Raw genomic sequence first — 25981 nt, 5'->3', positions numbered from 1 at the left:
AATCGAACCAAAGAATATTGTGGGTTATTGTAGGGATGGTAGAATGGATGACCCAAGATCGTACCATGCTATTGTAATGAATCCAATGAGGGAGATCAGTTGATGTAGAATCAGGTCGAGGTAGGGTGCCATCGATGAAAATCAACTTATTTTTTACTTCAAGTGCCATTGTCATAGCACGGTGCCAAGTAGGAAAATTATTTCCATAAAGAACTGGATTAACAAGAGATGCATTTGGCTGATCAGAAGAGTGTAAATGATAATGAGAAGTAATAGGTAATGCCTCATGTCCCACTCGCACAATACATAGCTGGTGACCGAGTTAACTCCAGTTAACTCATAAACCTGCCAAGATCAATAATGCAGTAACTGCAATATAGCATACATCTACTAAGCTAATATCAGATATGTGTTTTTAGTGAAAGACATGTTCTTAATAATACCTGTAATTGTTTCCCAAATACTTGATACCCAAATTGGGTCATAAAAGTTATATACATTTTGGGCCCGAAGGTATGATATATATACATAACAAGATAATTTAAGCATCAAGTAATAAAAGAGAATACATAAAAAAGAATAAAACATAATCATTCAGGAGTCACAGCTGCTATGCAGTACAATCCTCGTATGTGCAATCAGCACCATGCTCAAACTCATCAAAGACCCATCAGTCCTCAGATGAAAATTCCACAGTGGGGCCCGGCTCTTAATCACTAGGCGGGTAACTTACAAAATCACCTAAAAAGAGTTATGCACGTGGGATGAGTTCACTAGCCCAGTAAGTGGAAATGAATACCACACAAATAGTCACAATACAAATGCACCTATATGCAATTCATTTTAACCCTATTAGCCTAACAGCATTACTAGGTCATAGGTTTTATGCTACTCACAACCACAGTGCGCGTATGCCCTGGGTACGAGCCGCGAACCCCATCCTGTGATACGCCCATAGAGTTATCGAAGAAGGCCCACCGTTGGTATCAAAATTTAAAATGCAAGTCAACTCCCAGCAAATTTAAATGACAGAAAGTAAATGGGTGACTCCACCTAAAATAAAAGCAGTACGATCGGCCCTCTGAATATACTATTGAGGTTACCAATTGTCTTAGCGATTAGCTGTGCGTACTTCTAACCGCTGTAAGAGTTCAATATCTATAACCCGATGCTTCCCCCCAATGATCCTCTAACACATAAACCCCTGTTGGGAAGGGTCGTAGTATAAGGGTAAATCACATCCTAATCACATGCTTCTATATGAGTATAGTAAGATTACACAATGGCGCCACGTCCCATACCACGAGCCACCATGCACTCGTTTTCTAGCCGACTATGACATATAAATTTTAGCATACATATCATGTCCAAATGAGATTCCTCTATCACATACATCAAGACGTAATGAATATTCTATCATAATACAAAGCATAGCATATTATGTAAATATACATTCAAATGCGTGATATAGCATATGTGATGTCTAGTCTACACACAAGTGACATGATGACATGGCTAGACTAACATATATTAAATGATGCATAACATTCTGAAATAAAATCAGAATCTACTCCTCACTTACCTGTATATGTACATGGTGCTTGTACCTGGTATGAAAAAGATCCAAGGTGTGTGTACGCGTATATTGAGTGTAACCTATCATAAACATAATGGTTTATCATTTCACTATATTTGAGTCAAAATCATCATGTTTGAACACTAAAATCAGATTTAGAATCATAAATGGGGGTTACCCATCAAATTTAGACAATTTCTGGGAATTCTGGAAAGACAGGTGGGCTAGAGCCGAAAACCGATGGGCTAAGTAGCCCACCGCTTTCTCCAGAACCCAAAAACTAAGTTCTGGGAACTTAGGTGGGCTAAAATCAGAAGACCGATGGGCTATGTGTAGCCCATCAGTTTCAGCCCGCCGGTTACTCCAGAGCCCAGAAACTGAGTTTTGAGAACTCAGGTGGGCTAAAACCAGAAGACTAGTGGGATAAAAATACCCCCTAGTTTTGAAACGAAATTCTTTCAACATCTTCTCCGACTTTTCTCCTGCTTAGGGAACTTGTTTGGGGTTTGTCCAACGACTCAAATCACTCATCTAAGGTCAAATCATGTATCCTCAACCTAGATCTAAGATCAAAACAAAAGAAAATGAAGGTTCTTACCTCTTTCTCAAGAACACTAATGAAACCCCAAATTTCACTTCTTTTGCTCAAGAACCTCCAAATTCTCTAGATCTTCATCAACACTCCTTCCAAATCCTTCAAAATCATTATGCGCACCTCCCATTAGACCTTAGATTTGATTATCCAAGTAGGATTGCAAGATAACAAGATCCAACTGGGTTCTTTCCCAAAAATAAAAAAGAGTGTTTAAGAAAGGGGGTTGTTTTCCTAAGAATCTTTGGAATGTGTACAATACCTACCTCAATTCGAAGACCGCGGTGAGCTGACTATTAATTTAGGCTCAAAATACCAAGACCTAGCTCTGGTGAAGCTCTACGGTCAACTTCCCCTTCTTCTTCTTTCTTCTTCTTCCTCTTTTCCTTTCTTCTTCTTTCTCTCATTTCTTTACTCTCCCACCGACTAACTAACATTAATGAGGGAAAAGACAATTAATGTCTCCCCTTTTATACTCGGGCCCCCAAAATATCTTCTAAATCTCAGGTGGATATATTTCAGGTGGGCTATCTCAGGTGGGCTTCAATGGGAATAAACTCCCACATAATATTAGATTACGTTGGCACCCACAAAGGCTAGTATGTACCTTTATTTTTTGTACATGGCCTCGTAGTGCATGCAAGTGTAAGGCTTGGGTGCATATTTTACATTTGGTATCCGCTCAGTCATGTCAGGCCAACCCTAGTTCAAGGTCACCCTTACTACCATATTCCATATGGTACCTATGTCAGTTCTCTCTGGTTCAGCCCCTATATGATCAAACCAAGTCAATACGGGTAATTAAACCGGGTTTAGAAAGTAAGGTATCACATTACCCCCTTTATGAAAATTTCATCCCCTAAATTATAGTACCTGGTTATCCGAAAAGATGAGGATACAAGGTTTGAATATCATCCTCTTTCTCCCAAGATGCCTCTTCGATTGGGTGGTTGGCCCATTGAATCTTCGCAAAAGTGATAGAGTGGTTGTGGAGGATTTTCACCTTCCGATCTAAGATCCCTGCCGGATGTTTTTCATATATCATATCAACTTCTAAGTATTTCGGTTCCACATGTAGTACGTGAGATGGATCATGAACGTACTGCTTCAATATAGATATATGGAAGACATTGTGAACAATATTGAGGGAAGGTTGAAATGCCAACATGTATGTTACTGCTCCAACTTGCTTCAAAATCTCAAATGGCCCAATATATCTCGAATTTAACTTGCCTTTCTTATGAAATCTGCGCAGGCCTTTGGTAGGAGATATTTTGAGGAACACTTTCTCTCCCTCTTGGAACTCCATTTCCGTCCTACGGTTATCTAAATAGCTCTTTTGACATGATTGGGTTGCTTTAATTCTTTCTCTAATGATATCAACTTTATCACATGTCATTTAAATCATTTCTAGTCCAAGCATTCGACGTGCACCTACTTCATCCCAGTATAGAGGAGTTCGGCACCTTCTATCATACTATGCTTCATATGGAGCTATCCCAATTGTAGTTTGGTAGTTGTTGTTGCAAGTAAATTCCATAAGAGGTACATATTCCTTTCAACTGCCACTCATTTCTATGGCATAGGCTCAAAGCATGTCTTTTAATATCTGTATTGTCTGCTCAGACTGTCCGTCTGTCTGTGGATGGAAGGCCGTACTCATATTCAATTGTGATTCTAAGGCTTGCTGGAAGCTTTTCTAAAATCTGGAGGTAAAACCTTGAGTCTCTGTCTGATACAATGCTCACTGGTACATATAAGGGTACAACATTATCCATGTAAAGTTGTGCCAACTAATCCATGGTGTAAGTGGTCCTGATCGGAATAAAGTGAGCTGTCTTAGTAAGCCTGTCAACCACTACCCAAATTGCATCCATTCCCTTCAGTGTTCACGATAGTCTGGTGACGAAGTCCATTGTAATTTTATCCCATTTCCATTCACATATTGGGAGCGGTTGAAGAGTGTCAAAAGGTCGGTGCCATTTAGCTTTGACTTTCTAACATGCAAGACAAGTTGACATATACAAAGCTATTGTGGACTTCATTGCTGGCCACCAATAGTGTTGCTTTAGGTCTTTGTACATCTTGGTACTTCCAGGGTGAAGAGAGTACTTGGAACTATGTGCTTCCTTTACTATTTTGTCTTGTATTACTTCATCGTAGGGTACACGCAATCTGCCCTGAAACAACAGTGCCCCATCACTGGCTAATGTAAAGCTAGGGTCATTCATTGTTTGCTCTTAAATCTTCTCTCTGATCCACTATAATTTAGGGTCTAAAAGATGTTTCATTATGATTTCTTCCCTGATGGATGAGTGTACCTATAGAGTTACCAAGGACATAGTTAACTGTTGAACATCATTTTCCTGGTGTTCTAGTTCCAAGGTTGCTCTCTTGTACAAGAGGATTTCATCCATTAACATCGCCTCCTGTACGAGCTCTGGACTGACAGCTAGATAGGAAAGTGATACAGTTTAAGCTTTCTGGCTTAAAGCATCTGCCACTATATTGGCCTTCCCTGGGTGATACTGAATATCACAATCATAATCTTTTATAAGCTCAAGTCATCTCTTTTGTCTCATATTCAAATCTTTTTGGGTGAAAAAGTACTTAAGACTTTTGTGGTCACTGTATATTTTATACTTTGCACCATACAAGTAGTGACTTAAAATCTTTAAGGTAAAATGACCGCTACTAGCTCCAAGTCATGAGTAGGGTAGTTCTTTTCATAGTCCTTCAATTGTCTGGACGCATATGCTACCACTTGGCCGTGTTGCATAAGTACACAACCCAATCCAACTTTGGAAGCATCAGTATATACTGTCATTCCACCTGTGCCTTTAGGAATAGTCAACACTGGTGCTGACACTAGCCGCTTCTTCAGCTCTTGAAAACTTTCTTCACACTCCTTTGACTAATCAAACTTTATATCCTTCCTAGTCAACTTGGTTATTGGTGTTGAAATCCGAGAAAAGTTCTCGATGAAGCGTCTATAGTAATCTGCCAAACCTAAGAAACTTCTAATTTATTACACTCTTGGGTACCTTCCAGTCTACTATGGTTTTCACCTTATCTGAATCCACTTTGATTTTGTTTTAAAACACCATGTGTCCTAGGAATCTAACATGTTTGATCCAAAATTCACACTTGCTAAATTTCACATACAACTGTTGCTCTCTCAGTCTCTGTAGTACCATCCTCAAGTGTTTTGTATGGTCTTCTTTTGACTTCGAGTAGATCAAGATATCATCAATAAAAATAATGACCCACTTGTCAAGAACATCGTGAAACACTCGGTTCATCAATCCATGAAAGTTGTTGGTGCATTTGTCAACTCAAAAGACAACATTAAGAACTCATAATGACCGTACCGAATTCTAAAGGCTATCTTTGGTATATCACAATTCTTTATCTTGAGTTGATAATACTCGAATCTGAGGTCAATCTTTGAAAATACCTTAGCACCTTATAGTTGACTACTGCATCTAAAATCTAGCATGTATATCATGTCCAAATGAGATTCCTCCATCACATACATCAAGACAATGAATATTTCATCATAATATAAAGTATAGTATATTATATAAATGCACATTCAAATGCGTGTTATGGTATATGTGATGTCTAGTCTACACACAAGTGACATGATGACATGGCTAGACTAACATATGTTAAATGATACATAACATTCTGAAATTAAATCAGAATCCACTCCCCATTTACCTGTATATATACACGGTGCTTGTACCCGATACGAAAAAAATCCGAGGTGTGGGTACTCGTATATTAAATGTAACCTATCATAAACATAATGGTTTATCATTTTACTATTTTTGGGTCAAAATCATCATGTTTAAACATTAAAACCATATTTAGAATCATAAATGGGGGTTTTCCATCAAATTTGAACCATTTCTAGGAATTCTGGAAAGATAAGTGGGCTAGAGCTAAAAAATCGGTGGGCTAAGTAGCCCGTCGGTTTCTTCAGAGCCCAGAAACTGAGTTTTGGGAACTCAGGTAAGCTAAAATCAGAAGACCGATGAGCTATGTAGCCCGTCAGTTTCAGCTCGCCGGTTACTTCAGAGCCCAAAAACTGAGTTCTGGGAATCAGGTAGACTAAAACCAAAAGACCGGTGGGGTAAAAATACCCCCTAGTCTTGAAACAAAATTCTTTCAATATCTTCTCCGACTTTTCTCTGACTTAGGAAACTTATTTGGGGTCGATCCAACAACTCAAATCACTCATAAAAGGTCAAATCATGTATCCTCAACCTAGATCTAAGATCAAAGCAAAAGAAAATGAAGGTTCTTATCTCTCAAGAACACTAATGAAACCCCAAATTTCACTTCTTTTGCTCAAGAACCTCCAAATACTCTAGATCTTCACCAACACTCACTCCAAATCCTTCAAAATCATTATGCACACCTTCCATCAGACCTTAGATTTGATTATCCAAGGAGGATTAACAAGATAGCAAGATCCAAGTGGGTTATTTCCCAAAAATCAAAAAGAGGGTTTAAGAAAGGGGTTTTTTTTTAAGAATCTTTAGAATGTGTATAATACCTATCTCAATTCGAAGACCTCGGTGAGCTAATCATTAATCCTGGCTCAAAATACCAAGACCCAGCTCCGGTGAAGCTCTATGGTCTACTTCCTCTTCTTTTTCTTTCTTCTTCCTCTTTTCCTTTCTTCTTCTTTTTCTCTTCTTTACTCTCCCACCGACCAACTAATATTAATGAGGAAAAGACAATTAATGTCTCCCATTTTATACCTGGGTCCCCAAAATATCTTCTAAATCTCAGGTGGGCTATCTCAGGTGGGTATATGTCAGGTGGGCTATATCTCAGGTGTGCTATATCTAAGGTGGCTAAATCTCAGGTGGGCTATCTCAGATGGGCTTCAATGAGAATAAACTCCCACATAATATTAGATTATATTGGCACCCACAAATACTAGTACGTACCTTTACTTTTTGTACATGGCCTAGTGGTGCGTGCAAGTGCAAGGCTTAGATACACATATTATACTTGGTACCCGCTCGATCATGTTAGGTCAACCCGAGTTCAAGGTCACCCTTGCTATCATATTCCATATGGTACCTGTGTTGGTTCTCTCCGGTTCAACCCTTATATGATCAAACCAAGTCAATACGGGTAATTAGACTGGGTTTAGAAAGTAGGGTATCATATAATGGTTCTGAGGGAGTAGTAGTAGGAAACACTTCAGGAGTAGCCATTAGAGAATAAAATAAGAAGACACCATAATTGATCAAGCTGATACCATGTTAAACAAATAAAACCAGAGATATATGCTGTGAATGGCTTATTTTATTTGTTATTGAGTATGACTATTTATAGAGATTATAAACAATAGAAAGATTACAGATAAGAATGAAAAGACGGCTACACTGAATCAACTCCTAAAGGATCTTTCCTTGTTAGATGAAGACTTATATGGTAAGAGAAATTCATTAGGTAAAAGAGAAAGTTTTCCTCCACCATGGGTGAAGGAAAAAGCACAACGACCCAACCCCATCTAGGATCATTACTATTCGCTTCCTATTAGATGAAGTTGAAATTATACTTATCCTCATAATGAATGATGCCTCTGTCAGCATGTACTTGAATGATTCGTGGTTACGGGGGTGAAAGGAAACTAAATCAAAAAAATAAATTAGATCATTTTGCAATCCATAAATTCCAAGATAAATAAATAATGTAATTGGGCTACCACTATGGGTTCATGATATTATTTCAGCAAAGGCCTAGCTAGGGAGATGGTGCTGATCTTGTTCTACCCTGCCAAGACCTGATCACTGTTAGTTAAAACGTGTTTTAAACGCGTTCCCGTTTTTTTGCCGTTTAAAACGCGTTTTCCCGTATGCTATTATACAATACGGAAAAAAATGGAAACGGCAAAAGAATCCGTTTTAAACGCGTATCCGTTTTTTAAGGGTAAAATAGGAATTTTATAAAAAAAAATAATTAAAAAAAAAAAACCTATTAGTAAAAGTGAAGAGTGAAGACAATATGGTACTTGGTTTTTTATTTTTAACTTCCATACTATTTATAGGAAAAAAATCTCATCTTCTTATAGCCCAATGAGTAAAGAGAAGTTAAAGTTAACAACATCTCATTTATTGAGCTATTTTATCTTGGGATTCCTAGAGCTTTTGGAATATTAGATGCATGTATACAGGTAATAATCTCTCAAATTGCATGAGTATACTACCGTTTTTTTGGTTTCGTTTTTTTGAAAACTACACATTTAATACTCATACCGTTTGTTTTCGTCCGTTTGCCGTTCCCTGTTTTTTTGACTCTTTTTTTTACCGTACCGTTCATTGTTTTTATCTGTTTAAAACCCGTGCCGTACGTTTTTATTTTTGTGCCATTCCCGTTTTAACTAACAATGGACCTGATTAGTTCATGTTGATTCTCAATTAGTGGGTTGCTCGCAAATTATCCCCAAAAGGGCAAAACGTCCGTTGCCGTCCTATGTCCCAAGTGCTCGGATTTTGCTCCATCTCACTTTTTGTTTACGGGTAATTACTGCGATCGTTGGAAGGGAAATATATGATGTTAATACAAACTAACATGAAAACTTGAATTTTTTACTTTTCCTTTTATAAACCATTCTTTTATTTGCAATCAATCAAACGGAGTTAACGGAAAAGACAGGCCTATTAAATCAAGAACACATGAAGGTAGTCCACCCATTCTTCCCATTATCTTAGAATAGTAGTTGCCTAATACACAAAAATGTGCGCCCACTAATTCTGTATTAAATGGTAACTGGACCAATGGTGGTAATGGGGTTCGAGTACTTTTATTTTTTAGTTTTAATAATTAGGAAAATGCTGATCACATTGCTGATGTGGTCACCTCTCTCACATTCTTTCTCTTCATCCTCTCCTGATTGTTTATCAATCTTGCATGGGATATCCCTTCTTGTGCCTCCATTCCCTGGGTATGGGGATTCCACCCTATGCCACTGGTGTGTCAATCCTCTACTCTTGATAATTTTAAAGCTAACATGTGGATTAATAATAATTAATAGCAAGTTCAGTGGGATGCTAACATGCTACTGTGCCAAGGACGGAAGGAAAAGTAGGAGGCCTATTGTGACACCAACAATTTAAAAATAGGAAAAAACAAAACTTTAGTTACTTTAGCATGACAAATTTTAATTATTATTAGGCTTAGAGATTGCTATATGATGTTGTGCCATGGAATTTATCACTTGCTCCTTATACATGGATTATTCATATAAATAGTGGCCATTTCACATGTTGAGATGCGTTTTAAAATCATACAGTGATCAAAGCGAACAATATTGTGGTATGTTGAGTCCGCCATGAATAATGACACTTTAATCGTGTGGCCTCTGCACCAGGGCAAGGGCATTGGAGGGCAATAAAAAATCTCACCTCCTTAGATGCCTCTCGATGGCCATGTGTGCAAGGCCACGCAGCCTGGCAATGATCTCTTTTTGATTTTTTTATTACTATAATCTACTTAATTAATAAATCAGGATTCTATTGCAGATTCGAGAGGTTCTCACAGTTCAAGGTGGCTACAGACACAACAGATAATGTTTCACAATAAATTAATCCCAATACCTTACTATTTTATTAACTGACTTATCTATTACTGTTATTTTTTAAATGTTTTTCACAGGTTGAGATTTGAAAAGTGAAAATTGAGATTGTTAGATTCACTCTTTCGCGTATTCTAAATTTTGAAATGAAGATAAGTATTTCCCTCCTTCACCTCCTTGATGTTTACTGTTTGGGTGGGTTCTGACATGAAAGGTCTGCTCACCTCAAATAAGCTGGAAACACCAGCTAGCTGTGACTAGGACTTGAAATCCCATATATTGAACGTAAATCCAGCAACTAGGATTAACCCGTAATTCATAGCCAATTTGCCATGTTTTTTTTCTTTGGAGGGAAGGGGTTTAGAGAAACTATAAACCTGTTTGGAATCCAATATTTTTTTTTATATTAATCATTAATTTATTTTGTACTTTGCATTTTTAAAATTTTTTTTGGATAAATATTCTTCATAAAAAAAAGTACAAATTATTTGATACTGTAAGACTTATCAATAAAAAATTTCACATAAAGAATCATTTGAACTTATCATAGCACTGTACACTTCCAATCATAGTTAGTAAATTCGGATTCGGGAATTATTCGGACAGAGAATTATTCGGAATAATTCGGACGATTAATTTAAGGATTCGGTCAAAAAAGCGGTCAAAAAATCTTATTGGGGTTTTTTTTTTTAAAAAAAATTGTTTTTTTATTTTTTATTTTTTATTTTTGGTTTTTTTTTGTAAATAATGTTTAAATGGACCGAATAATTCGGTTTAATTCGGATTCGGTCCGAATTATTCGCGATTTATATTCATTTTGAAAAAAGTCACGAATTTTAAAGAATTTTATTTTTAATTCGGATTCGGTCTGAATTTTTGATAAAATACGGAAAAATTCGGTTCTAACTATGCTTCCAATCATTGAGGAAACAAAATTAATCCCAAAGATATGTGTGAAGATTTCAGAATCTATTTTTTTAATTATTTATTATTATTATTTTTCTTAGGAAGTTTCTCCTCTTTTTATACACTCTTGATCAAATTTAATAATTTTATTTTTAAATGGGTATACTATTGAAGTGGGGACGGGAAATGTAACAGTGTGGTCTCTGGTGAGTGTGGGCTCTGAGCACCAGTACTACCTCAAATTTAACAAATTAATCATGCTGTACACATTAATGAGATCAAATAATGAGACGGTAATCCTTAAAATCAAAGTTGTAAAGTGATTTTATTTTGATATATGAAGACTTGGATGGAATTTTATAATCATATCAGATAAAAAAATTTGGTGTGATTGAAAAGTAATCCATAGCCAAGGAAAGAACAATCTTAGTGACAAATTCTAAGCAAAGGAAGAAAGATTGCGATGGAATTAAGAGTCTCATTTTTTAGCATGCTAGTAATAAGTCTCTCATCTGGTTCGGGTGATCAATTTCATAATGATAAACCTTAAATGCTTGGAATATATTGATTTCAAGGTTAATCTGAATCTTGATTCCAAGTTCTTAAGCCCTGGGATTAGTAGACTGTGTAATTACTTACGTTGCTTCTTCATCATATGTAATTATGTGATTAAATGAATTTGTTAGTATTATAATTTGAGAAGTTAACCGTGCACCATTAGATGTCTCTACTTATCTTGTACTTTGAAGAAACAACAAAAAGAGAGGGATGAGGGTGGAAACAACAAGGGCAATTGGGATTTTCATCTAAAATGGAAAACACTGTAAAAATGGGGAAGTTGCAGCATGAAATTAATGTTCTTTTTATTGAGAAAATGAAATGTTCCTTTCAGCTAAGGAGGGGAAAAGAGGAAAGATACCTGAATTCTGAGAGGTGTCCAAACCATTTTGTTCTTTCCACGCAATGATGAAACTTTTCAAAGTGATCATGTTTTTGTAAAATTTATCCCAAAAAGCTAAAGAAAGAAAAAGAGGGAGAGAGAGAGATCCTGTTTTCTTTGGTTGGAGGGGTTCTGACGCCAAAAAGCATCAGCTATCAGCTTCAGCTATGACTATGACACTGTGAGTGTGAGAAAAATAAAAATAGAAATAGAAATAGAAATTGATTATTTCTGCCTATAAAACAAGGGAGAGAATGGGATACAGAAAGCTTCGGTTGCCTTCTTCCGTGAGTACATTTCAATCAAAAGAAAAAAAGCCTTCCGTGAGTACAGTATACTAATAACGGTAAACCATAAGTTATAGCAATAGCCAATAGGGGTCTTTCTTATCCCCAAAGGCCAAACCCCATTCATTTCCCCTTTTCTCATTCCCCCGTGTCCGTTTTCGTATTTGGTAGTAAACTTTTCCCAGGAAAGGAAAAGGGGCCATTCCTACTTTGCTTCAACCCCAATACAAAGTCCTCTCACACCCCTTTCGGTAAAATTTCTTTCATCTGCTCTCTCTTTCTAGACTTTGCTTATCTCTATTGCCTTTGTTTACTACAACACTACACTATCATTTTTAGTTCTTTCCTGACTTTCATTTGAACCATCGGTTTTTTCTTTAAAGTTTTTTTTTTTTTTTTTTCTTATTTAAATCCTTCTGGTTCTTAATCCCCCACCCCACCCCTCCCCTCCCCACCCCAAACCAGAGAGAAGAGAAAAAAAAAAAAAAAAGTCCTCTGAGGCGCTGGATATGCCCTTAAAATATCAGTTAGAAGTGCCCCACCATTTCTGAAACAGACATTAATTCTCAGGAATTGATAAGACATCTGCAATGTAGATTATTTACTGACGAAAAACTTATAAGAGAGAGAGAGAGAGAGAGAGAGAGATTAAAAAAAGGGGAGGGGTAGCAGTGGTTTCTTTCTCCCTTCTATTAATTCGATTCCCTTTCTGAACTGCCATTTCATTTTCTCAGCCTCTGTTACTGAGTGCAAGAAGTATCATCTTTCTCCTCAAGCTTTTGGCTCGTCACCTCACCTCCAAACTTCCAATTCTCTTTCAAGAACTTGGAAACCTTTGTTGTTGTTGTTGTTTCTATTGGGTGCTGACAAATTCCCTGGCCTGCTCTGCGTTAACCCCTTAAACACCCCCCCCCGCGAAAGTACAAAACCTGTCAATAAATTTGGAAACTTTCGCCGCCAGCATTTCTACCGTTGCAGGTGGGCAGTGGGTTTCTCCTCTCTCCAGAACTCAGAATTCAGAATTCAGAATTCAGAATTGAGATGGGCAGGCACCCTTGCTGTTACAAACAAAAGTTGAGGAAGGGTCTCTGGTCTCCAGAGGAAGATGAGAAGCTTTTGAGGCATATTACTAAGTATGGACATGGTTGTTGGAGCTCTGTTCCTAAACAAGCAGGTTTGCTCCTTAGTCCTTACCTTGCCTTACGGTGCTGCTGCAGCTGCTCCTGTAATGCAGCAGATTGCATTGCAACTTAATTAGGAGGATTTTATCACGATTCTCTTGCTGCTGCATTCTCTTCTCTTCTCTTCTCTTCTGGGATGCTGGTGGTATATCAAAATCCTCCTTCCTTAAATAAGGAGTAGCTCCTCTCAAAATTTACATTTTTGCAGGTTTGCAGAGGTGTGGGAAGAGCTGCCGGTTGAGGTGGATTAACTACCTAAGGCCTGATTTGAAGCGAGGCACATTCTCACAGCAGGAAGAGAACCTCATAATTGAACTCCATGCAGCTCTTGGTAACAGGTAATCTCTCTCTCTCTCTCTCCCCACTCCCTTCCGAGGACCAAGATAGGCAGGCATATAATCTTGCTGCGCTGCTTTTTTGACTTTTCTCGAGGTATCTCTCAACTCTACCATCAAGACATCTCTGTTGAATTTGCCAAACTTTTACATCAGGTGGTCTCAGATTGCAGCACAGTTACCGGGAAGAACTGATAACGAAATTAAAAATCTGTGGAACTCCTGCATTAAGAAGAAGCTCCGACAGAGAGGCATTGACCCCAACACCCACAAACCACTCTCTGAGATTGAGAATGCAAAAGAAAAAGTACCCATCACCACCACTGCCGCCGCCGCCGCCGCCGCCGCTGCCCCTACGAGTACCACCACCAGCAACAGCAACAACAGTAACAAATCCTGGGGGGAACTGAACCTCCTCAACATAGAGAATTTGAAGCCCGGTTTGGCAGCTGAAGCAACGGAGCCGGAGCCGAAGCCGAAGCCGCCTTCAATGGCTGAAGATGGGTACCCACTGGAAGGTAGTTTGAGTTCGAAGATCAACAGTGACTCGCTTATACCCACGGCCACTACCGCCGCCACCAGGGAATTCTTCCTGGAGAGGTTCGTAGCCTCTCACAACAGCTCCACCACCAGTAGCAGCAGCGGTTGCAGGCCTTCAGACTCTGTTGGATATTTCCCCTTTCAGCAATTGAACAATTATGCGTCCAATGCAGCAGGGCTCTCCGTAAACCAAGCTTCAAACCCCCAGTCTCCTTGGTTCAACTTCAACCACAACTGCAAGGCTTTCGACATCAGTCCCGAATTCAATTCCTGTACAATTTCAAGCCTTATTCCATCATCCGGGTCAATTACAAGCTCAGTAGTTTTACCCACTTCCATGTCGATGGGTCTTAGGCCCACTGTCGTCAGTACTCTTCCCTCTGATAACATTTCGGCAGGAAATTTCAGTACCAACGCGATGCAGTACTGGGGAGCCGGTAGCTCCGGTAACAACAGTAGCAGCAGTAATAGCAGTGGGAGCAGCACTAGCAGTATTGAATTGCAGCAGAGTAGCAGCAGTGGAAGCTTCTTTGAGAACAGCGTCTTCTCATGGGGATTGGTGGATTGCAGCACAGCAGATAAGGAAGGCCAAGTCAATAATCACATTGCAACGACCGAACCTTACGATCTCAAATGGTCTGAATTTCTTCACACTCCGTTCCTAATTACGTCCTCTACACTGCAAAACCAAACGCCTCAGCCATTATACAGTGAAATAAAATCAGAACCCCACCGCTTACTCACTACTCATGAAGACGCGTCGTCGACTGCGACTTCATGGCATCATCATCATCATCATCAGAACAGCCACCAGCAACAACAACAACAACAACAACAACAACCACAACCACAACCACAGCCACAGCCACAAACACAACAGTTACAAGCTGCTTCGGATATGTATGCTAAGGATTTCCAGAGACTTGCGGCTGCCTTCGGACAACTATAGATTTTGTATTTATTTAACCTCGTGAAGCTAGTCTCAGTTTATGAGTTATTTTGGGGCCTTGGAGAAGAATATTACAGAACCAATTATATTTCAAATCCATACGACAGAGGAGGAGGGGTGGGGGAGAAAGGCTTCAATAATTAAGGGCTTCCTCTTCTGATTACTACAGGTGTGTGCCACATATTTTTCTCTTGTATATGGGTCCTATGATACAAAAAATATATATATATATATATATATATTATCCAGCTTTGATCTCTTTAGATAGATAAATGTGAGGGAGATAGGCTCCTGCCCACCCCTTAATTTGTATTTATTTGGTTTGAAATGGAATTGCAGAGAATAAGGCTTGTTCTGCTGTCATTTAATCTTCGTTGGTTCATTTCTTTGGATTCACTGGTTCTCTCTCTCCCTCTATTTGTAAACCATATATGCATTTCTCCTTCCCCCAACCCCAGAAAAAGGAATCTTTATCTCGGATACCTGGAGTTTCCTCTTAATTTCTTAAATTCATAATATTTTATTTCATATACTATTACTTCTCTCTCACAAGTCAACCATCAAAATGCGAGAAAGTCCATGCAAATTTCAAAATCTCCTTATGTGGGTGTCTGTCCGGGGTTTTTTTTCCCCATTGTTCCTAGCAATCCCTTTTTTCTTGCGCAGGCTTTTCACATAAAAAAAAAAAAAAAAAAAAAAAAAAATCCTTGAATACTTTTCAGGGCAACCCCCCTTCCTTTTACCCTTTTTAATAGATTAATGGCTGTCTATCGGTGTCTCTATAGAGAGAGAGAGAGAGAGAGTGTGTGTGTGACTGGGCCAGTGAGTGTATGAGGCTCAATCCTCGACAAGGTCTTGGGGACATGCAGCAATATTGTAGCCGTCTGCCTTGTTTAATATCCGGCAAGTTCAAGCGTCTGAAGCCATCTGCTTTACTTACTTGAAGTGGTAACTGGTAACAGTAGTATGGAATGGAACTATGGAAGCGAGGGGGTCTGCTTACTAGTGCTAGGCTCTCTAGAATGTGGCAGGCAAAGCAACTGTGAGTGGTGGCACCGGCCGCCTGATACTTATTTAGGTCCCAACTCCCAACGTCCAAGTAAAGGTGGAAAGAAATAAAACCCTTGGCCTCTCGATGGGGCCGCGATGTGAGAGAGAGAGAGAGAGAGAGAGAAGCATCCATCCACCCACACGTACTGGAGTACTGGACTGCGCTGCTACGAGAGGTGAAGTGAGGTGTAATTAATCAGCACAAAGGATAGCGACTCTCAATCTGTCAAGGGCCACACCTGACAATGTCTTATTTGAAGTCTCTCTCAAAAGTCTCTGAAGAGTCAAGAGCGTCTGGAGTCTACACACCCACAATTTCTCTCTCAAGGCGCAAACTCAATTTTGTAAAGCAAAAAACTTCCAATTCTAGGGCTAGTAGCTGATTTTTTTCCCCCCCCTATTTGCGTGTTGAATTAGTTTTGTTTGGAATTAAGTGTGAGGTCAATGAGATAAAAGCAACAACCAAATTATCTATGGCATAGGCCCCTTCACCGACGAAGAATAAGAATGGGTATTGAATGTCATTCTTCTTCTTACGGGCCCAGACCTTGTACAGTCGTACGTACCACTTTTGCAATAAGGGATTAATAAATCATCTTCATCCTCTCTCCCCCCCCCCCTTGCCGGCGGTGGCGGTGGCCAGTGCATTCAGATTGAGTATGAGCATGCCAAAATAAACCCCACTATTGAGATTTGAGAAGAGTGGGAGGGATTGTCTTTGATGTGTATTTTTGTTAGAAGATATGTGTGGCCAGATTCTGCTTAGTAAGAAAAACAAGGAAAGCAGGAACGGAGACTTAATTCCACTCTTGAGAAGCATCTTACCGGTGAAAGATCAATCCAAACCCATGGGGTTGCTTTGCGTTTTATTTTGTGAATACATCTAAATACATCACCTTCTCATTAAAGTTTTCCTTGACATTGTCTTTAAGAATTGACAGAGATAAGCGAACATGCATGTGCTATTGCCAGCTCACTTGTTTCTTTCTTTCTTATTCTTTTTTTTTTTTTTGTTAACTCGTACAAATAAACAACACAAATTGACATACTGTCTTGAAATTAGTCATCATCATCGTCATTATTAAACAAGACACCAAGGACCAAGGTAGGTTGTGTTTAATCTCAAAATAGATACAATGTCTATAGAACACATTCTGAAGTAATTTGTGAGTTTCTGCCTGTGATTGTAGCAATCCCTGTTGGACCATCTTCTTTTAAAATTTAATAGTTTGGTTGCATAATTCTTAAGTACTAACCATTCCGTAAACAGACTTATTTTTCTCAAAGCTATTTCTGATGTTTCAGCCTTCCGAGGAGGTTCAATTTCCCCCCGTTTCGCTTGCACAAACTAACCTCCTCATGGGAGAATCTATCTATCCTGTGATTACTCCACAATACATTTTTTTGTCTTTTTGGTTAAGGCTAGATCATGAGACTTTTTTTTTGGGGGTGGCGGGGGGGGGGTGGCTGGTATGCCAAGTATTCTGTGACCATCAAGTATGTCAAATTTTCCAATCCCCTACAGCCTTCAGCTATGTAAATACTCGTGAGATACAAAGGTCATCATATATTGCACAACCAATAATGATAATTATCCAGTACCAGAAAAATTAATAAGAATTATCAAATATACATACCCATGGCTTCTGCTGCTACAATATGGGACACATATCTTGCATTGATGTAGCGGCATCAGTGGGCTCTAAAGCTACGCATGCCATAAATCAATGCCCAGATGGAATCACCACTTGAAACCTCTGATGCCAGCCGCATCTCACAAAACTTCCATGATCAGTGCAGCGAGAACTTCACTTATAATGATTGCTCAGAATTGCTTTGAGGAGGAAATGGACGCCAAAACACTATATCTCTACTGAGGTTTGATCTTCGTTGATCTTGGCAGTATAAACAGAAACCAGTTCAACCCCCAAAACCCTCTTTTAAGTACATTCTCAACCGAGAGGAGTGTGCACATGTTAGAGCAAAGCATACAGTAGAAATAATTTGGAAAGATGAGGGAGATCAGAATCAACATTCAATGCCACAGTCCTTCACATCAGGTCCCCTGAACCTAATAGTAAAAGGATCAAGCCGGAGCCATAGAACAGAAAAAAGGGCTGTGAGAAGAACTGACCAAACAATCACTACCGTTGGCATCTGGCATTTGCGAACTAACAAGCCCTTCAATAACGGATGGAGATGGATAATAACCAAGAAAGCAAAGAAGAGCTTAGCAAACAGAAAGCGCCACGAGCCAGGATCTCCACCGACAGCTGAAGATATTCCAATGAACACAGCCCACAGATTGATGAAAATCAATGTTGTTGGCAGGATCAGAAGTGATGTCCACTTGAATGAGTAAAACTCCATAGAATTATCCACTGTGGACGTCTTTGTTATTAACCTTGAACTAGGTTTGAAGCCGAGCACGACCTTGGTCAAACCCTGGAAAACAGCAAATAAATGAGAGGACACTCCAGCAATTAACCAGAACTGCTGATTTCTCCACCACTCTTGAATATTGACTCCACTCCATCTAATCTCGAGGACTCCATTAGCCCAAATTGATATGATAAGAATCCCAAGCCAGACACTTGCTTGAATAGAATCCTGCAAAGCATGTAAATGCAAGAGACCAAGTCAGAGTTCTTCATCGGAAACTTCCAATTTGGAAACCATCTGCAGATTATAAAAATATGTTGTCCATTTGAAAAGGGCGGGGGAGGGGGTGGGGAGATTCAGCAAGTTTGTATCAATAATTCAGTTAATTCTCAAGATTTTTTGTACAAATGAATATATCTATCTGCCCTTAATTGGTTGGAGAAGAACCAGCCCATTCGGATGCCACAAGTGAGAAGAAAGAGGAGTCTTTGCCATGGACCTCAGCAGTGTCAATGAATCCCATGACCGCCAGCACCCTTAGCTTCCTCAAAAGTAGGAGCAGCAAGCCTTGGTAGCATGTCTACATCAATCAGCAAATTCAAACTAAGTCTATCCAAACTTTTTACTTCAGTTGAAGTTACTGCTTAAACATTATCCATACAAGTCTCGCCTTTCAAACTGCTGAAAAACCACTAGCACAATCCTCAAGTTTGGACTTATGGGCTTGCAGGCCATCTTGCTGTAGGGCTGGGTACAGGTCAGGTTTTAGTTGAAATCCCTGCTTGTTCTGGTTGATATCAGACTCTAGGTCAGTGATCTCTTTAGTTCTCCACCCATTCCAGCATCTATTGCTCTTACCAAACCCACTACTAGTTGTCCACCAATGCCATTGCAGGTATAAAAGCGCCATTCCAAGTTGACTTCAACGATTCCTACTAATCCTTCATTACCGCCCTCTACATCATATTCCTTGCCTGGGGATTCTTCCTTAACTGACTTGCCAGTTGCTCTTTGTAAGGGATTCGGACTTGTACTCAAAAGTCTAATATTGCTTATCCTTTCTAAGTTTGTTACTATTTCTCATCTTCTTTCTTCGCAACTTCCCTGTCTTTATCTACTTGGAAAATGTACTAAAAAGCCATGTGGATAATGTTTTCTTTAATTTTGGAATAAAAGATTAATTGAGAGAAAATTTGTGCCAATACGAGAGGGACGGAGATCCTTCTCCAACTTACTGTGAACTTATATATTTTCAGTTAAAACTTTGTCACTTTGAAAGATACTTTTACACAGATTTAGGTTACTTGCATTACAAAACTTCTCACAGTTAAGTATTGCACTAATGCTGGACGAAGCAAGTAATTCCGACCGTTGACTTCGTAAAATCACACAATGGACCATGTATAACGTATACATGGGAGGTAATTCCGGGCACTGTTTGGTAAGCTTATAGAGCATCCTTCCATAAGCCAGCTTTTAAGGGGATAAAAAAGTGAGGTTCAAAATGGTTCAACCATTATATCACCTGAAGCCTATACAAGGATTCTAGTCATGGTTTTAAGGGGCAATTACTATCACTCCCCACCTACACTAACTTATATACTGATACTCCCCTACCTTAAAACTTTGTTTCTAATACTCCCCTACATTAAGCCTTTTACCTCTCCTTCTCCCCTGCTCTTTTAAAATATCCAAATTACCTCTTCTTTTCACTTGTTAATCTGTTCATCATCTCTTCCCCTTTCTTATCTATTTTTTATTATTCTTCTTATCATTTTTCTCTCCTCCTCACCCTCCTCCTTTTGGGAACACGATGGAACGTAACCTCACACCACCCCCCTTTCCTCCCTCCCAAACCCCTCCACGACTTTTCTGATGAGAGTCGTAGGATGGATGCTACTCTTTTTAGTTTTCCACCTATTCCTGCATCTATTGCTTTATTTGGCTGGATGGTTGAGGATCAGCATGGGGCCCACCTTGGAGAGTCACGCAAGGACTCCTCAATTCTGATTTCTTTGGACAGCTTCATATGGGCCCCACTAAAGCACTCAACGCAAGAGAAAACTGCTAGCTGTATTGTTTCCTTTTTTAGGAAAGTAAATTTGCTTTTCTTTTACTTACTTAGAGGAGGACTCTTTATTTCCTAAACATTGGATTGGATTAGGACTCTTTATTTACTTTCCTAAGCTATTAGATTTTGAGTAGGGTTTCTTTCGCTTTTATTATTTATTCAATTGTAAGTCCTAAGCCAAAATTTAGTTAATGAAAAAATAAAGAAAACAATGTTGCGCAAGAAGTTCTCTCCCCCTCCATCGTGAAGCTTATTCTCCCCCACCTAAATCGTGAGTGGTAACTTCTTCCCTCCTTCTCTCTTGGCAATAAGGTAACTCTTCTCTCCCTTCTTCTTCCCTCCTTCTCAATATTTTTCTCCCTCCCCTTGTCTATATTTTTCCTTGTTGCTATTACAACAGCAAGAGCCCTATCTCCCACCCACAATTTCAGTTGCATGTTTCCTAATCCCTGTTTTGGGAGTTTTTTTTCTTTTTTGGCTGCTATTTATTTCTTGTTGAACCTTTTGCTCTAAGGATATTTCTAGTTTTGATTATTGGCTGAGAATTTAAGGATTAGGTTCGTAACTGTTGCTGTTGGAATGTTGAAAGTACATGCACCCCATTTGATATCTTGCTTCCCCATGTTCCCCAATTGCATTCTGTTGAGTTGGTGTACTTGCTCAGGATTATATTGCTTATTGCTGCAGCAATTTTTTGGTTTTTAAATCTACATATAATTCATGTATGCTGTTGTCATCCCCTTACTTTCAACCCCCGCCTGAGTTTCACACGATAATATAACCAACCTAGTCAGCCTATATAGGGACCCTAGTTTCTAGGTTCCCTCCCTACATCAATTCTGGTATCAGAGCATGGTTGTGATGCTTAGGTTGTTGCTGGTTATGTCCTTATGTCTTGCGTACTAAGATCCAACCTCCATCATAACCTTTCTATAGTTGAGTTTGAGTTGAGGGGGTGCTACCATAGGTTAGAGGACACCAACTTCCTCCTTAGTTTGGCTGGGCCAAATAGCATGGGACACTACTCCCACCAAAAGCACATCCTTGAGAGGGATAGTTCTAGTCTCAAGGTAAAAAAAGCCACCTACCTTCCTGAATTGGAAATTTTGAGTAGATCTTGAAGAGTAACGCGGCAGCAACACCTTGGCTACCCCTCCTTTGTATGTCCACCCGTAGTGGAAGAGCAAAGAAAGAGATGTCTAACCCTCCTAACACCACCATTCCGCCTGAGCAGTGGGCGAGGTTATTTCAACAGAACGAAAGAACCTTAAAAATCCTCTAAGCTAACCAGATTGAGTTGGCTACTAGTAGAGCTGATCAGGAAGCACATGATGCTAATCTTCAGACCATTACCACTAGATTTTCTACTATTAAGACATTTGTCCTAAACTCAGACACACAAGGCCACAATGCCCTAGGCACTGGACCTAAGATAGGAGTTCCCAACCCTGAGGTGGAGAACCATGACAACCATGCTGATGGTTATGACATGATAGGGGATAACTTCTTAGGTGCGGGACGTGGTAGAGATCTGGGTAGAGGTCGTGGACAACTGGTCCAAGGTACCACACCCTAAATGGAGATGAAGAGGGTTTTGAGCAGTATGATAGGGGTTTATGATGTTAGGCGAATGGTTAAGGTAGATGTCCCTTCCTATGATGGTCAAATTGATACTAAAATCCTTCTAGACTGGATTAGGCAACTGGATCAGTACTTCGATTTTTATGATATGCTTGAGGAAGTCCGCTTTAGATTTGCTAAATTCAAGCTTATCGGAGCTACCCAAGACTTCTAGACAGACCTAGAGTACCAAGAGATCAGTCTAGGACTTGAGCCAGTGACGACGTGAGTAGAGATGCAGGAGAGACTCAAAAGGGAGTTCTTGCCTATTACCTATAAGCTACAATTGTTGAATGACATGAAAACCCTAAGGCAAGGGAAACTGACTGTGGAGTACATAAGCAAGTTCAATTAACTGAAAATTAAAAGCCGTACTCGTGAGGATGTTGAGCAGACACTTTCCAGGTTCCTTATTGGGCTCAACTCCGAAATCCAGTCACGTATGGCACCCCTCCTGGTGTGAGATGTTCCACAAGCCTTCCGAGTAGCTCTTGAAATAGAATCCTCTATGAGGACTTTTCCTCAAAAGAAGAGCTTTCAGGATGGGGAATCCCTTTTCCGGAAACCCCTCCAAGGTTCATCAGGATTCCTAAAACCACTTGTTGTACCCGAACGTCAATTTGACAACAAGGGAAAGGGAAAGGGAATATTGGGATGAAGCACCCAAGAAAAATGATCAACAACAATGCTTCAAGTGTCAGGGGTTTGGTCACTTCTCCAGGGAATGCCCCAACAAAAACCTTTATGTAGGAGAGAAAAACCCTAAAGATGATGGCTAAGAGGGCTTTCAAGACAATGAGTATGAGGACCATATGCCATATGAGACCATATCTGACGAGGTTGGTAACTCCAAACTCAATATTGTGCGATGCATGGTCTCACAACCTAAGAACAACAACGATTGGCGACAGACCAATATCTTTACCACCTATACCTAAAATTACTAAAAGAGCTAAAGAAGTTGAGAACATCCTTGACGAGAGAATTTTTTCTACAAGAGAGGGAGGTTCACGAGTTCTTAGTCAAATTGAGAGGACGTCTTGAGATTGACAGTACGTGGATCACTATTGAGGAGCTTCAGAAGCTCAACCCAGACATGCTTGAGTATTACATAAGTCTTAATTTACCACCGATGAATCCTACCAAGCCGAGGAGAGTTGATGGGGACATTAGTCCAGGTTATCAAGTCTATCAGAGAAGGCATCGTGGAAGACTTCCTAGCTTGGACTCTATTTGGCTGGATGATTGAGGATCAGCGTGGGGCCCACCTTGGAGTCATGCAAAGACTCCTCAATCTTTTTTAAAGGAAGCAAGTTGTGTATTCCTAGGACCTCACTCCAAGATTTTCTGATATGGGAATTCAATACTGGGAGAGTCACCAGCCATTTAGGTCGAGATAAGACCATCACCCGCGTTGAGGAACGATTCTTTTGGCCAGGTCTAAAGATGGACGTTGCTAGAGTTGTGAGTCAGTGTAGGATATGCCAAACGGAAAGACAACAGAAACAGAACATTAGCTAGTACACTCCCCTTCCCGTGCCCCTTACCCCATGCCCCATGGCAAGACCTTAGCATGGATTCTATGCTTGGTCTACCAAAAATCTTGAGAGGCCATGATTCTATCTATGTGGTTGTAAACCGCTTCTCGAAGATGGCGCACTTCATTCCATATTCCAAAACCACCGATGCGTCAATAGTGGCCAAACATTTTTTTTTTTAATGAAGTTGCCAAGTACCATAGACTGCCCCTAACCATAGTGTCCAATAGATATGTTAAGTTTACTGTCACTTTTGGAGGACCTCATGGTGGATGATGGGTACTAAACTTTGTTTCTCCTCTACCTTCCATCCTCAAACTGATAGCCAAACTGAGGTTGTCTATAGGAGTCTAGGGAACTTGTTATGTTGCCTCATAGGAAAGTACCTTACCATTTGGGATTGACTCCTTACCCAAGCCGAGTTCGCATATAACAGTTCTAAGAACTGAACCACACTGGTCTGTCACCCCTTTGAGATCTATTTAGGGTACAAAACCTAAACACCCATAGACCTTCTCCCCGTTGTATCCAGTTTTAGATCTTCCCCATCAGCCGAATCCTTTGCACAACACATACATGATTTATATGCTGATATAAGACGACGGATAACAATGAGCAATGATCAATATAAGTCCAAAGTAGATGTGCATCAGCGATTGCAAGAATTTCAAGAGGGCGATATGGTGATGGTCAGAATCAAACCGCGGCAATTTGTCGAAGGGAAAGCAAGACAACTCTATGCTCATAGTCTTGGTCCCTTCAAGGTTCTTAAACGAGTGGGTGCCAATGCTTATGTCCTCGATTTGCCAGTCGATATGGGAATCAACAAAATGGTACACCTACTACTATTTCCTTTTACCTAGAAGACCTCAAAGACTTTCCTTTTGTACTTGATGACACTGTTGACCAAACCCCTTCCCTACCTATATCGAAAATTTCTAGAAAAGCTGAAGAAGTTGAGAACATCCTTGACAATAAAATTGTCTACAAGAAACGGAGGTTTATAAGAGTTCTTGGTCCAATGGAGAGGATGCCCCGAGATTGTCAGTACATGGATCACTATTGAGGAGCTTCAGAAGCTCAACCCGGATATGCTTGAGTATTACATGAGTCTTAATTCACCACCAGTGAATTCTTCCAAGCCGAGGAGAGTTGTTGGGGACATCAGTCTAGGTTATCAAGCCTATCACTAAAGGTATCGCAGAAGACTTACTAGCTTGGACTCTATTTGGTTGGATGGTTGAGGATCAACATGGGGCCCACCTTGGGGAGTCACGCAAGGACTCCTCAATTCTGATTTCTTTGGACAGCTTCATATGGCCCCACTTGAGCACTCAACACAAGAGAGAACTGCTAGCGTTATAGTTCCTCTTTTAGGAAAGTAACTTTGCTTTTCTTTTACTTAAAGAGTATGACTCTTTGTTTCCTAAAACATTGGATTAGATTAGGACTCTTTATTTCCTAAGCTATTAGATTTTTATTAGAATTTCCTTGCATTTTATTATTTATTCAATTGTAAGGCCTACGGCTAGAATTTAGTTAATGAAGAAATGAAGACAACAATGTTGCGCAAGAAGTTCTCCCCCATCGTGAGTGGTAACTTCTTCCCTCCTCTCTCGGCAGGAAGGTTGCTCTTCTCTCCCCTTCTTCCCTCCTCGATATTCTTCTCCCTCCCCTTATCTTTATTTTTCCATGTTGCTATTACAACAGCAATAGCCCTATCCCCCACCCACAGTTTCAGTTGCATGCTTCTGAATCCCTGTTTTGGGAGTCTTTTCTTAATTTTTAGGCTGCTACTTTATTTCTTGCTGAACCTTTGCATTAAATATATTTATGGTTTTGATTATTGGCTACGAATTTAAGGACTAGGTTAGTAACTAACTGCAGCTGTTGGAATGTTGAAAGTACATGCACCCCATTTGATATCTTGCTGCGCCATGTTCCCGTCCCCATGTTCCCCAATTAAAATCTGTAGAGTTGGTGCACTTGCTTAGGATTAAATTACTTGTTGCTGCAGTAATTTTCTGGTTTTTAAATCTACATATAATTCATGTATGCTACTGTCGTCCCCTTACTTTCAACCCCTGCCTGAGTTTCACACTATAATATAACCAACCTAATAATCCTATATTGGGACCCTAGTTTCTAGGTTCCCTCCCTACATCAATTCTGGTATCAAAGCATGGTTGCGATGCTTAGGTTGTTGCTGGCTTTGTCCCTATGTCTTGCGTACTGAGATCCAATCTCCGTCATAACCTTTCCGTAGTTGAGTCTGAGTTGAGGGGATGCTACCACAGGTTAGAGGACACCAACTTCCTTCATCTTTTGGCTGGGCCAAATAGCATAGGACACTACTCCCACCAAAAGCACATCCTTGAGAGGGGCATTTCTAGTCTCAAGGTTGAAAGAGCCAA

At 39.8% G+C, this 25981-nt stretch overlaps 2 protein-coding genes across 7 annotated transcripts in view; one reads left to right on the top strand and one right to left on the bottom strand.

Moving 5' to 3' along the window:
• Positions 1-12516: 12516 nt before the first annotated feature.
• Positions 12517-15269, top strand: LOC122057058 (transcription factor MYB61-like). Its single transcript, XM_042619048.1, has 3 exons — positions 12517-13075; positions 13291-13420; positions 13574-15269. Exons 1-3 carry the CDS (start codon positions 12943-12945, stop codon positions 14904-14906), a joined length of 1596 nt encoding a protein of 531 aa, XP_042474982.1. The 5' UTR covers positions 12517-12942; the 3' UTR covers positions 14907-15269.
• Positions 15270-17503: 2234 nt separating this feature from the next.
• LOC122057383 (probable cellulose synthase A catalytic subunit 8 [UDP-forming]) overlaps positions 17504-25981 on the bottom strand; it is a 42653-nt gene continuing 34175 nt past the window's right edge. For 5 of the 6 annotated variants that reach the window (XM_042619456.1, XM_042619455.1, XM_042619458.1 and 2 more), the window contains one exon: positions 17504-18566. In XM_042619456.1, coding sequence (XP_042475390.1) covers positions 17985-18566 — 582 coding nt within the window. In that variant the 3' untranslated portion in view covers positions 17504-17984. The remainder of the gene's footprint in view (positions 18567-25981) is intronic. The other variant, XM_042619460.1, reaches the window with a different exon arrangement.

The sequence above is a fragment of the Macadamia integrifolia genome, chromosome 12 (assembly GCF_013358625.1).
Source record: "Macadamia integrifolia cultivar HAES 741 chromosome 12, SCU_Mint_v3, whole genome shotgun sequence".
Classification (NCBI taxonomy): Eukaryota; Viridiplantae; Streptophyta; class Magnoliopsida; order Proteales; family Proteaceae; genus Macadamia; species Macadamia integrifolia.
The sequence above is the reverse complement of the archived record's forward strand: the minus strand, read 5'-3'. Positions and strand labels throughout refer to the sequence as shown.